At 45.2% G+C, this 14,739-nt stretch overlaps 1 protein-coding gene across 1 annotated transcript in view; it reads left to right on the top strand.

The window, feature by feature from the left end:
• Nucleotides 1-14,739, top strand: part of plekhh2 (pleckstrin homology domain containing, family H (with MyTH4 domain) member 2) — a 56,535-nt gene that overhangs the window by 19,001 nt on the left and 22,795 nt on the right. The window contains exons 3-10 of the mRNA XM_083774854.1: nucleotides 9,056-9,118; nucleotides 9,461-9,610; nucleotides 10,102-10,185; nucleotides 10,504-10,585; nucleotides 11,175-11,366; nucleotides 12,670-13,583; nucleotides 13,776-13,851; nucleotides 14,191-14,285. Of these exons, the coding sequence (XP_083630980.1) occupies nucleotides 9,056-9,118; nucleotides 9,461-9,610; nucleotides 10,102-10,185; nucleotides 10,504-10,585; nucleotides 11,175-11,366; nucleotides 12,670-13,583; nucleotides 13,776-13,851; nucleotides 14,191-14,285 (1,656 nt within the window). The remainder of the gene's footprint in view (nucleotides 1-9,055; nucleotides 9,119-9,460; nucleotides 9,611-10,101; nucleotides 10,186-10,503; nucleotides 10,586-11,174; nucleotides 11,367-12,669; nucleotides 13,584-13,775; nucleotides 13,852-14,190; nucleotides 14,286-14,739) is intronic.

The raw sequence follows: 14,739 nt of genomic DNA, 5'->3' as shown, positions 1-14,739 counted from the left end.
CACCGCCGCCTGCGGGGCGTATCACGCGCCCGCCTGCGGGGCGCATTGACGCACGTGCCAGCGTGCTCAGGGGGGGGGAGGAGGGGGAGGGGAAGGAGGTTGGAAGTGGGCGAGGTGCGTCGCCGCCACCGCCGCCTGCGGGGCGTATTACGCGCCCGCCTGCGGGGCGCATTGACACACGTGCCAGCGTGCTCAGGGGGGGGGAGGAGGGGGAGGGGAAGGAGGTTGGAAGTGGGCGAGGTGTGTCGCCGCGACCGCCGCCTGCGGGGCGTATTACGCGCCCGCCTGCGGGGCGCATTGACACACGAGCCAGCGTGCTTGTGGGGGGGGGAGGAGAGAGGGAGGAGGGGGAGGAAGGGTGGTTTGTAGCAGGCTGTGCGTGCGCCGGCCGGCGTGTGTGTGAGGGGGGGAGGGGGGGGGAAGTGGGCCGGGCACGTGCCTGTTGTAGCTGCCGGGAGGCAGGAGGGGGCGGGGCCGCGCCACGTCCAGGTTGGCTTGATGGTTTTGCCAGCCATAGGGCGAACAATGTCGCCTTTCTATCCGTCCTCTGAAAAGGAATCCCTCTGGCCGTGAGCAGGCGCTGGAGACCGGACACCGTCCAGTCGGCGACGGACAGATTTAATTGGCCGAAGCTGGCTATGACTGGGGCGACAGAGGAGGAGGATCGCGAGTACGTGGCGCGGCTGCTTCTGCTGCTGCTGCTGCTGCTCGGTTCCGCTGGCCTTGGCTGTGCCGGCGGGACCGAGCGCGAGCTTGACATGCCGGTGTCGGGAATAGCAGACACGCGGCTAGAGCTTCCTGACGAAAATAGGACGTCTTCGCTATCTGAAGCGTGAAGCTCCAGCTCGCGCTGATTGTGAGAATCCATTTGGTGGATTGTTTCGCTGCAGCGGGGCTGCGGCTTCCTCTCTCTTCTCCTTTTGAGTGAGAAAAGAAAAAGAGAAGGAAAACCAGCGAAAAGCGCCGCTGCTAAGCAGCACTTTAATGTTCGGTGTAGGACACGAACAAGGGTATTTTATATGTTTAAATCACGACAGTATACAAGTAAATGTACGGAGTGACAAGTGATTTATCTTAGATTTTTTGGTGGATTGTTTCGCTGCCGCGGGGCTGCGGCTTCCTCTCTCTTCTCTTTTGAGTGGAGAAGAAAAAAGAGAGAAAACCAGCGAAAAGCGCCGCTGCTAAGCAGCACTTTAATGTTCGGTTTAGGACACGAACACGGGTGTTGTTTAAATCACTACACTATACAAGTAAATGCACGGAGTGACAAGTGATTTATCTTAGATTTGAGAGCAGTACAGAAAATGAAACTAACGGCTGATTGACGGGTTGTCAAGCAGTTTTACGCTTACGTTTCGTTGTATGTTCAGGTCGGCGGGGACAGCAAGAAGACACTTCTGGCATGTCGGGTTCTGGATCACGTAGTGAGAACAGGTAGATGTTGGCGCACAGGTGTATTTATACTGTGGTGATTGTGGCAGGATTGGCCAGGTGATAATGACAGGCAGGTGAGTTTGATAAGGAGGGGAGTGATTGATAAGGAGGGGGGAGTGGTTAAGGTCGAGCGGAAGGAGGCCTCTTCTCCCGAAACTACGTTGTATAAATACAACTTCCCATAAAATAGATAATAGATAATAGAAAGACAGAACAAAAAGAAAAAAGGGACAAAAACTGAGAAACTATATAAAAAGAAAAAAATTATATAAATGCATATATATATACGCCCGTACATACATACATGCACATATACATACAAGGCAAATACAAAGACTGAAATAATGGTTTCTTGGGATGTTGTATTCCTGAGTCAGTGAGCCGAAGGATTTGAATGTTTCTCCATCAAAAAGGTCCACACAAAATATCACTCCACAACTATGCCATGCCTTAAAAGCTAGATCCAAGTGTGAGGGCACACTTGGATTGGTCGTCAAAGGTAAGAGACCACAAATTTTTTGTAATTTGAAATATTTCCTAAATTGGGTCCAAATTTTTATTGAGCTTTGAATCACTGGATTTAGATTAAAGGTTTGCAGTTTAATGGACAGTGGAGCCGCCAGTAGAGAGATTGGAGAGACTGGAAGGCTAGATTGCAGTTCCATGTTTGACCAAAGTGGTCCTCTATTTGTAGCAAAGGCCTCCGTCCAGTGTACCAATTTCACAATGTTGGCTGACCAGTAATAGAACATAAAATTAGGGAGGCCTAACCCACCCTCATCCTTGGGTATTTCAAGGCTGGCCTTTTTTATCCGAGATGGAGCTTTGTTCAGATGAAAGTAGATATTATACGATCGAGCTGGAGAAAAAAAAGATTTTGGAAGATACACAGGGATCATTTGAAACAGTATATTCATTTTTATTGAATTAATACGGCCTACAAGGAAGAATGAAAGTTTTGACCAGCGTTCCAAGTCACTCTTTGTGTTGTCCAAAAGGGGGTTGAAGTTCTGACTGTAGAGTGCTTTGTATGAGCTAGTGATCTTTACGCCCAAATATGTAAAGGATTCACGTTCTAATTTGAATGGGAACTGGTTGTAGCTATCTAGTTTGGCTGGATTATTAACTGGGAAAAGTAGGCTTTTGGAGAGTTTTAGTTTATAGCCGGGACTGGCGACCTTCTGATTACCAGAAAGCCTCTGCCTACTAAACTGCTGCCTTAGTTTAGTTTAATACAAATAATGGTTATATTTGTACTCTCTAAAAGTTTCAAATGGTTAAATTAACACCGTTTTACTTTGTAGGTTCTGTAGGTTCTGATTCTGGTTTCCACTAAATCCCAGAGAAAAGTGTTAATCCACATTGTACATGACTTTGATAGTATAGTTCAGATACTGTTTATTAATGGTGTCTGAGCCCAGGCAGAGTGCTGGCCATATGGTGGAAAAACACATTCATCGTCATCCTATGTTTACTCCTACTTGTGCTAATCTGAGCCCCCAAGGACAATAAAAACCGGCCTTTTTCTGGGCCACATGAGGAAAATACTTTTTAATACAAAATGTCCCCAGTGCCGTATAGACAGTAAAAGATTGTGTGTGTGTGTGTGTGTGTGCGCGCGCGCGTGTGTGTGTGTTTATGTCCTTTCCAGCTGTAACTTACGGTATACACGGCCTGTAATTAGTGTACTATTCTGTGCCTGGTGCTATATATGTGTATTGCGAGAGGGACGTGTGGTTTGGTGTCTGTGGCACAGTACAGGACCTACAGAAATGGACGCAAAGATGGCACATCTGCACACCACTGCCTCTGCCATCTTTCTGCGTGTGTGTGTGTGTGTGTGTGTGTGTGTGTGTGTGTGTGTGTGTGTGTGTGTGTGTGTGTCCACTCTCCTTGTCCTCTCGCGTGTCCTACAATATTAGACAGAGTGGAGCGAACTGGCTCAAACAGGATCACTCCTGCCCATTTATAAATACACTGCAGGTCTGTAGGGTCCTCTGAATGTACCACAACTCTACCTTACTTCCAGTGGCAGAAAAGGTACTCCCATTTTCTACTTAATACTACTACTTAGTACTACTACTTAATACCACAATGCAGATTAAAAGTCCAGTATTCAAAATGTACTTGAGTAAAAATAAAATACCTTTTATTCTCAAAAAGCCAAAGTATACAGAATATGGGGCTGAAGACTATTGGGGCTATTGTATGTTTTGTAAAATACTACAATCTTCAAGGTTACTAGTAACTCAAGTTTTCAAATAAATGTAGTGGGGTAAACGTAGAAGTAAAAGTTAAAAAATGTGAACTTCCTACATCCGCACCCTTTGACACTGTCAGAATGAAATTGACACTGAGGATTTTACGGTGTATGGAAACATACAACAATAACTGCCTCATTTAGTGTCATCTTTAAATATCCACCTCTGCATTGCTTGTTTTATATATTATATTATTTGTACGACAAATAATTTCACCCACTGTTTTACACCTGTAAACCTGAGTCAAATATGCTTAAAAAGTTAAAAGCGTAACTATACAGGGCGCCTGCTGGCCTAGTGGTCCAGGCGCATGCTGCCACATATAGGCTCTGGCCGTACAGCACGTTGCGTGTTCGAGTCCCGTTCATGACGACCTTTGCTTCATGTCTCTCCCCTTCTCTCTCTCCATCTTCACTGTAACTATAATAACTATCAATAAAAGGCAAAGCACAAAAGCCACAAAATAATCTTAAAAAACGTGTGAACTGAGTGGTGCAATCCCCCCCCCCCCCCCACCACCTCTCTCTCTCTCTCATTACCAGGCAGCAGGCACAGCACTATCTCTGTTTCTGGCGCCCCCTAATGGAACTAATAAGTCATATACTCGTGCTCATGACCACGGCTACACAGATACGCACGGACATTGCTGGTTGTATGAGTGGTTGCACCACTCAAAAATAAAACTATACACCGAGTTATGAACACACACACACACACACACACACACACACACACACACACACACACACACACACACACACACACACACGTCATAAAAAATGTGTCTGCTTGCAGTTGGGTCCAGGGAAGGCCTTCCAGTGGAAACAGTGAGTGGTTCTGTTAGGGTGTGGTTCTATATAACAGTCTCTGGACAGGGCTGGGTCCGCTTTCAAACTACGTTCTGGAACTGAAGGAAAATGGAGGGGGAGCTAGAGGTCTGCTATAGTCCAACACATCGTTGAGCTTTAGGTCTGCGAGCCGCTCCACTAAAGTCCTCTGTCAGGACCTGATGTTATATAGGCATCATTTCAGGAATTTAAATATAACACTGTGTTAATTTATCCATTTGTAGCTCAGAGAGTGTACAAAATACAAATGGAAGTTAAATGAACACTCTGGATCCTTCCCGTCTCTCATCCAGAAGAGGCTGCATGTGGTTTTTAGCCAAATGTACGCTCCGTTGCATGGCCGCGCCTGGCGCGCGGCGCTCTGTGACTGTGAGCTTGCGGGTCGGCTATTTCCGCCGCGCGACACCGTCATGCGACAAAGTATGAACGGGGTTTTAGAGATCTCCCTCAGAAAGACAGTGGTCTGCCTGCCGCTTCCTGCACTTTGAACCCAGGAATGTCAAGAGGAATGTTGCTCATTAAGTCATCTCTACTGCATAGTCTGTTCCCACTGGGACTTTCTGCATGCATGTGCATCTCTCTCTCTCTCTGTGTGTGCGTGCGTGTGTGTGTGTGTGTGTGTGTGTGTCTATACATCCATCAATCTATGATCTCTTTAGGGTGACTATAGCTTTCTAGTCTTTGTCAGTGGTACATACACACTTGACCATCTGTGTATGCATGACACAATCACGCACAAAATGCATGTATACAGACACATACAGTAGGCGCACACTTGTGTATGTGTGTGTGCGCACACGTGTATGTGTGCGCTAGTATCACAAGAGTGTGTGTGTGTGTGTGTGTTCTCTCACTGTTCTGGTACCTCAGATCTGTCAGCCTGTGTGCCATTCTAGCACATTCTTAACAGTTTCCCAACAGTCCTCAGATCAGACACACAGAGGCCTTGTACAGTATATGTGATGCCCCAACACTGACCTCAGAACAGCACACACACACACACACACACACACACACACACACACACACACACACACACACACACACACACACACACACACACACACACACACACACACACACACACACACACACACACACACACACAGTTGTGTCCATTGTTGTGCTTAAAATAATTATGAACAACATATTTAATGAAAAACAGGCTATAAAACAGGCTAGCCCACTGGGTATAATTTGGACAGTGGTGTATTTTGGGCTGTTACATTATAACATTCAGAACCATAAACGACAACGTGTATGTCTGAGTTATATTAAAGAACTAAAAGAAATAAAGGTCCTGTACCCGCGTCAGTAATTATTTATACTGTAAACAAACTGTATTGTACCAAAAGAAAAGCACAAAACTGTTGCTTTTGAAATTAAATTGCATTATCTTTACCTGACTTGAACCGAATCAAACAAAGACAACAATTGAAGGCTTCAATTGAACAATCAATTAGATTTCAAATGAAAATGTTCAAACTCGGGTTTTTTCTAATCCAAATCCAAAGGTAATCGAACCAAAAATAGATCTTCTATTTTACGAAAACCAAGTCATCCATAAAGCCATCAAATAAAAAAAGGCAATGCATTGCTTAAAACAGGGGGTAAAGTATATTCCTCTTATTTGTCCAAAAGCTCTGAAGGGATACAGAGCTAAACCAAATTCAAAATGTTCCTTGATCAAACTCTTCTTTCTTCCTGTCACTCACAAACCACCACCAAACACTCTTATTGATACTTAAAATGGAACCCCTGGCTGTCTCACTTCCTGTATTTGTATAGATGTTCCTGGTACCTCACTTCCTGGAACTATTGCTAACATGCTTTTTCCCCACAGCTCCCCCCATGGTCAAACCTTGCCAACAGAAAATGAATGCCCATGGATGAACTACACAAAACAAAACATATTTCCCGTATACTACATTTCGGGGGGAAATATTCAACCGTATTTTAACCAATATATTCCCTTGTTATGTTGTTTTCTTTCAATACTATACTCATACCAGGACAGGAAATACATTTCTTCACACATTTATGTGGGTGTGCCACAACATCTGTGAATTTAAAAAAAATCACACCCGTGTGAACTGAGTGGTGCAACTCCTCTCTCCTCTCTCCTCTCTCTCTTTAATAATTTAACCACTTCCAAACTGGTGTCCCTATTTCGGTCATATTAGGCGAAAGCTTTTAAAAATCTTTCAAAATATGGGACAAAAAAAGGGTCAATTTGTTGCAAGTGGATAACTCAAACGAGCTCTGTGGATGTTTGTTTTTTTACAGGAAAAGAAATAAAAACAAACCAGATAAATAAACCAAAGTTGTGTGATTGTCTTCCACTACGCTAGTCTGTAGAGCGTGCAGCATCATTCTCAAAGACATATTTGTTTGTGTTGGATGTGGATTTGGGTTGAAATGGGGTTGATATACGTCACCACAGAGGCTCTGTCAACATTCTATCTAGGGAAATAAATGGTTCCTTTCAGGTCAGAGGAGAGGGGGGATTGGCCTATCAGAATCAGCTTTATTGTCATAGTCATAGTACATAGTAAAAATGTAGTACATAGTACTTAGTAAAAAAATCACACCCGTGTGAACTGAGTGGTGCAACTCCCCCCCCCCCCCCCTCCTCTCTCTCTCTCATTAGCAGGCAACAGTGCAGCACGTGCAGCACTATCTCTCTCTCTGTTTCTGGCACAACAGCGCCCCTACTGGTACTAATAGTCATACTGGTGCTCATTAACACATACATAGGCGGACACATAGGTGAACATGGACATTGCTCTTCCACCACTCAAAAATGTGGGTGAAATTTGTTTTTGTGCATAGCCTAATATAGTGTTGCTATCAAGCAGAAACCTCATATCTCCATATTTCAGATCCACCAGGCCGAAGGCATGGGGAGAGAGTATATGTTTTGCACTCCGTCCGTGTGTGTGTGTGTGTGTCCGTCCGTCCGTGTGTCCGTCCGTCTGTTACCAGCTCCCTGGATGCCAACGATGAACCCCACATTTTCCAGAACGGCCTGTTATAGCGCCACCAGGAGACCGACTTTTGAAAAACAATTTTTTTGTTATTACTCCTCCATATTCTGTCCAAAGATTCTGCAAATCGTTACACATACACACTATCTCTATAGTCATGTGTTCAAGCTGTATCTATCCAATATTTCACATTTCATCCTAATTGGCTAACATTGGCTTTCAAAGTTTGCAGGATTGGCCCTACTAGGCTGAGGAATATATCACACCCTTTTCACATTGGACTGGACCAACAGGTGGATTTTTGCAAAACACATTTTTGGAACAAAATGCCTCAAATAATCCAATTGCCATCCAAGGCGTAAGAAGAAATGGCACTCATTTCACATTGGCTTATTATAGCGCCACCAGGAGGCCACAACCTGACCTGCCCTAGAGACCTGTGCCCAGAGGGGCACTTTATCTAGTTTCAGTGTTAGGTATATTACTATATATTTGGAAAATATTTCTTATTACTTATCACCTTAATTTTAAAGTAATACATATTACTGTCTGAGCAAGAGAAATATATTAATATTAGTACTATTACATATTACTTTTTTTAAATGCTCAAATCGAACAATTTTTTTGTATAATTATAAATTATATATTGCGTATACCAGTGACGTATCTACAATAAGGCGATGCAGTAATACAGAAAGATTTTTATAATATATTACAAATGTTTTGTTAAGTAATGTATTATATTACAAGTTACCGTATTCTGGTAATATATTACGTAATATATTAAGTTACGTAGTGTTAGTTACCCAACACTGTCTAGTTTCATTTGTTTTTCTTTTCGTACTACCTTAAAAAACACAAGGGGGTATAAACTTGACAGGAGAGATATTTGGGTCTAGTCCCAAATATATAAAACTGTTTCTTAATTATGATATAAACAACTAAATAATAAATTAACGAACATATATAATTAGTGTGGTTGCAACCAGACTAATTAATGAACATATATAATTAGTGGTTGCCCAAATGGCAACCACACTATAGTTATTGTCACACTTTTTTCTTCTGGAGTAACCTACCTAACTTCCGCTGTGATTGGCTAGCGGCTAGCTAGTAGCTAATTGGCTGTTGTTGGTTACGTAACCAATCTATGTTTTACAATTGCTCCTCATTTGTAAAAAATCCCTTGCAGGGGCAGAAGACCAAACTATTCAAGCGCATATACTTACGCATGATCACAGGGGTAACGTGACATTGTAATTGGCTGACAATATTAGTGGGAGGGGCCTATGTAAGCGACTGCGGCAACCACACTTTGCAATTTTTCAAAAATGCGACTTTTCTAGTTTAATGATAGTCTGGGCTAGACCAGTGAAAATAGCCGATCTACAGGCTATTCACATGATTTTGGACGTGTGTGCGCACATGTACTGTAGACTGGCCGTGTGCACATGATGTATGTTACACACACGTCATGTCATATTGGATGTCATATTAGTAATTATTGAACTGTGTTCTTTCCCAGATTCAGCAGCTGGAGGCTCAGGTCATCGATGCAGAGAAACGAGCCTTTACAGCTCACCAGCAGGTAGGATACATATCACTGATACATTACATCGCGCGCGCGCGTGTGTGTGTGTGTGTGTGTGTGTGTGTGTGTTTCCACTGGGGTTGAACCTGTTCGGTTCTTTTTTCCCCGCCTAATATTAAACCAGTTCAGTGTTTCCACTGAAAATGAATTGGTTCAGAACCATAAAAGTTGGTTCGGAACTGGAACCAAAAAATGGCTGCCGGTTCCGTGAAAGCAACCAAGGATCTAGAACGGAACTAGTTATATAGAACCACAGTTCTTTTGGTAGAAAAGCGGGGCCTGAATGAGCTTGTCGGTGAGGGAATCAGTGGGTGATGAATCAGGTGTGATTGTTTGCAGGTGCAGTGGATGGAGGAGAAGCTGAAGGCTCCAGACGGTGCGTCTGGAGAGAACGAGGTGGGTTTGTTTCGCCGCTGTCAGGACCTGCAGACGCTGGTCCAGGAGAAGGACGAAGCCATCTCCCTGCTAGAACAGCAGCTAGAGGAGCAGGTATATACACCTCCATGATCTGACCTGCAAGGGTTCATTTGGTTCCATTTTGTACACTGTCGGACAGCGTAAGGGTCTACAGTCGTTTAGATGGGGGCCCTCTCAAAAGGGACCCCTGGGAGAACCCAGACCCCACTTTGAGAACCACTAATCGAACACACCTCGAATGAATGTGAATGCATGCGAACCATTGATTCATTGTACGAGTGAGACATATCATTTTTGAGTGGTGCAACCACTCCAAGGAACAGCAATGTCCGTGTCCGCCTAACTATGTGACGTTAACCCACCCACCCACCCATGCACCTATGTGACTGTGAGCACGAGTATGACTATTAGTACCAGTAGGGGCGCTGTTGTGCCAGAAACAGAGAGAGAGAGTGCTGCACTGTTCCCTGATAATGAGAGAGAGGGGGGGGGGGGGGGGGGGGGGGTGTTGCACCACTTCAGTTCACACGAGTGTGACTTTTCATTACCATGTGGTTTCTCAGAAACTGATCCGAATCCAGGATGCCAAGACAGTGGAGGAGAAGGCTGCTAAGATCAAGGAATGGGTGATACTCAAACTCTCTGAGGTTAGATACGTACAGGGTACCCCTTCCTTCCTTCCTTCCTTCCTTCCTTCCTTCCTTCCTTCCTTCCTTCCTTCCTTCCTTCCTTCCTTCCTTCCTTCCTTCCTTCTTTCCTTCTTTCCTTCCTTCCTTCCTTCCTTCCTTCCTTCCTTCCTTCCGTCATGCCTATATCATACACATTATGGCCCTGGTACTTTACAGGCAAACAAAATGACCCGCATCACTCTTTAAAAAAGAGTAAACATTGCTTTCATAATTGTCTTAGAATAAGTAAAGGGATCAACTCACCACCCATCTGTTCATTTGATGTCGTTCCCTCAGTTTGAGGTGGAGAATGCGTCCTTGAGAGAAACCAACAGAAAACAGGAAGCGGAGATTGTGGAACTGCAGAAACAAGTGCAGGGTAAGAGCCATTCCAGTCCTGTTATCTATCTGCATTCATCTCCAGTGGACATTGGATCAGATCAGAAATTATGGAGGAAATGTTCAGTCAACGAAATATTCGGAAGGAGGTTTTTCTGAATATTGTTGGTGGCGGATAGATGAGATTCAAAGCACAATATTTGTCATTCACTCATACGGGAACAAGCAACGAAACGTTGGTGTGCCACAGACCGTGCTGACAATAACAATACGTAACAACATTATGATCCGAGGAAGACGCGTTTGAGTTAACTGGCCCAATTAGGAGCGCGGTTAAAACCCATTTTGGGCGGGAACCCCTTTTGGTGTTAGCATGTTGTTATGCTTTAGCTATTGAAAAATAGCAGATCTACAAGCACATAGCGCGCCACCGAGTGGCGCGCTACGAGCTTGTAGGTCTGCTATTTTTGAAAAATCGAAGAAAGACTGATATAGAAACATAGCTTTTTCAGAAAACTGTTAGGATTTAGAAGACATTTATAGAATCGTTCCCAGGTCAAAATGGGTTAAGGTTTTGGACATACAAGGTTTCCACCTGACACCAACGCTATTATGTTGTCCCTCCCCAGCATTGGAGCAGAAGCGTGGGGGTGTAGCGGGACCCCCAGCCAGGCCAGGCGAGGCCCAGCGCCTCAGCAGCCTCACCTTTGGCTGTTTCCAGGTGAGGGGGAAGAGTCCCCAGGTCCTGACAGGACCGGAGCCCTCCCAGAGGACCCTCAGCACCCAGCCCGAGGGAGACACAGAGGATGGAGACAAAACTGGTAAGAAAGATCCCCTCGGAAGGCACCCATGGATGAACCAGACCTAAGTGTTCATTTAAAGGACCACTTCACCACTTTTCAACCTATCTTCATATAATAGGTCCTCACTAATAATCATGATAAAATGGCACGATCTTTTTCTACTCAGTCTGTGTCTCATAGGAGGGCTATGGGCAGTTTAGAAACCGTCTTCCAGTGACATCATCATTAGGCAGATTGTTTTTTAAACAAGATTGTTTTACAAAGATATTTAGATTTTCATTATCGTGAGAACGATGGCTTCCATTTTCGCATTGCAACTTTTCAGGACTAGAAAGACTGCAGTTTCTATTAGCTTGTATTCCCCATCGATGATGTCACTGGAAGACGGTTTCTAAACTACCCACAGCCCTCCTATGAGACACAGACTGAGTAGAAAAAGATCGGGCCATTTTATCATGATTTATTAGTGAGGACCTATTATATGAAGATAGGTTGAAAAGTGGTGAAGTGGTCCTTTAAAGGACAACTTCAGTTTTTTTTCAACCAAGGTTCATGTTTTAGGTTGTTATTAGAGAAAGTAAAAGATGCGTGTTACATTTTTTTCATTTGCTGCTTTCTTTCGTTTTAAGGATTTTAGCTGTTTTTGACAGGGGGGCGGGGGCATTCGAGCATGGGGCTAAATATGTATTATTTTACATAATGATATAGCGATTTATTATTTTATTATTTACTATAGTCCTACTAGACCCCAAGAAATTACATCTGGCCACAAAAGTTCACAGGATCTACTGAATATGAAGGTAGCCTATACTGGGGGGAAGCCACACTGTAATAGGCTCAATATGTCAGTTTGACACATTCAGTAGATTCCGTGATCTTTTGTGGCCAGATGTAATTTATTGGGGTCTAGTAGGACTATAGTAAATAATAAAAAAATAAATCGCTATAACATTTTGTAAAGAAATACATATTTAGCCCCATGCTCGAATGCCCCCGCCCCCCTGTCAAAAACAGCTAAAATCCCTAAAACAAAAGATAGCAGCAAATGAAAAAAAACTTACACTCATCTTTTAGTTTCTCTAATAACAACCTAAAACATGAACCTTGGTTGAAAAAAAACTAAAGTTTTCCTTTAACTCTGAGCAAAGTACTTAAGTGTAAGGAATATCATAACTTCACAGTTGGAGTTGCAATCATTGATACTTTTCATAGTACGAAATGTTACCCATTCATCTTAAAGTTGCATTGTTATTGCTGAATGCCATGTGTCCCCAAAGGAGCCCAAGTGTGTGAGCAGTAAAATGGTGCTCACTGTCCACAGAGAGGTGCAGTAAGCAGCCGGACGTGACCTCGGGACCAGACATCGTCGTCCAGCGACCTCCTGAGTCGTCGTCCCTGGAGGACGACAGTGCGTCCGAAGGCATCGGCGAGAACGCGTGTGGACCCGAGTCTCGCTGCGTGTCCTCCGTCCTGTCCAGCGCCGCGTCAGAGGGAGAGGGAGGCGGAGCCGGGTCGTGCGACGGCGGCGGCGCGCTCCAGTACAGCCGTCCCGGCAGCGAGACCTACCTGACGGCCTCCGACGACAGCAGCTCCCTGTTCGACGACGACCTGCAGCGCACGGAGCGCCCGCGCTTCAGCCTGGCCGGGTCCAACGAAGACGACGGGCCGAGCGGGGACATGAAGGCCGCCGAGGCCCAGGGGGGGACCAAGGAGTCGGAGGACCGCTCCTCGGAGGAGCTCAACAAACGCTTCCAGTCTCAGAGGCTGGACTCGTCCTCTTCCTCCAGCGAGCCCAGCCCGGCCCTCACCCCCAAGCGGCCCAACGCTCCTCCTCAGGACCCCCGGGGGGACACCCCCGCGTCCCCCAAGCAGCCCCGGCTGAGGACTCCTCCGGCCGGGTTCGGAGTCATGAGCGTGGCCCTGGCCAAGAAGCACCTGAGCCAGCCTCCCGTCAGCACGGAGGTGATACACGGACGCACGCGCAACGCCCTCAGCATGCTGCGGCCCCTCCGGCCCCAGGAGACCGACCTGGACCAGGAGCAGGACATCGGCATGGAGACGGGCAGGAACATGGCCGCCCTGCGGCTCCCCGCCTTGCAAGCGTCGACCGCCATGTCGTTTTCGCCAGGCTCGGCGGCCGGGGCCAGCCCCGAGGAGACCCCGGAAGACTCTGCCAGCTCAGCACCACCAGGCAGCAAGCCCCCTACTCCTCCTCTACACAGATTCCCCTCCTGGGTGAGTGAGGACACTGAAGCCTATTTTTTACCTTTTAGCTTTAGTTTAGTTTCAGACAATGATAAAAGAAAAGTCAGTGTGAATACTGAATACACATCAATAAAATGCCACGGAAAAGAGATCAATGAGATGCTAATTTGCACTTTTGTTTATGTTTATCACGGCCTTGATTATCTCAAATGTACTTCACAGGAAAGTCGTATCTATGCTGTGGCTAAGTCAGGGATCAGACTGTCGGAGACGTCCTGCACAGACCCTGCTAGCAAAGGTATAGCCAAGGACCTTTAAGGACTAGTTGTTGGTCCTATTGCCTGCGTTTCTGCACTATAGTCTCATGTACTGTACGCACTGATACTCTTCTTGCACCAATGTCTAAGTTATGAACAGTATATACCAGCTGCTATGCTCATTCATCTTCTTTCTAATACCTCATGTACATAATGTTCAGATGGATGTGCTATGTGTAAATATGTAAAACGAAGCGTGCACAGAAACAAATTCCACCCGCTGTTTTACACCTGTAATGTACTGACTGTAAACCGGTGATGTGACAATAACAGCTACAGGAACGTTGGGTTGGATAACAGATCTGTTGTTTATGTTGCAGACTCCTCCCTTCAGTCCTCCTACCCCGCCTTTGTTCTCTATACATCCCTCATCTATAAGAATATGACCACACCTGTTTACACTACTCTCAAGGGGGTGAGTATGCACACACACACACGCACACACACACACACACACACACACACACACACACACACACACACACACACACACACATATAGACTGATTTTATAGGTTAAGCTACCTAGCAGAACACAGGTCTACACTTACAGTATTTAAAACTTCACCAGCGGCAACATTTAAGTGATGAACACATTTAACCCATCAAGACCCGAGGCCGACTATACAAATGCATTCTAAATCTGCTATTTTTGAATAGCCAACGCTAAAGTCTGAAATGACACACTTCCTCCCGGTTTTAATAAAATTACAACCCAAAAATCTGACTGAGAATTGCCTTTCTGTATAAGCACTACTTTAGTGTTTAGTGTTGTTGTAAGTATATTTTGAGGCCAATAGAGCGTCGCAGTCCCGCCCCCTACCAGGGCCCAGGAAATGATTCCCCGTTCATTTTACTCATAGTCATTTC

The sequence above is a fragment of the Protomyctophum parallelum genome (assembly GCF_964188405.1).
Source record: "Protomyctophum parallelum genome assembly, chromosome: 10".
NCBI classification, from domain to species: domain Eukaryota; kingdom Metazoa; phylum Chordata; class Actinopteri; order Myctophiformes; family Myctophidae; genus Protomyctophum; species Protomyctophum parallelum.
The sequence above is the reverse complement of the archived record's forward strand: the minus strand, read 5'-3'. Positions and strand labels throughout refer to the sequence as shown.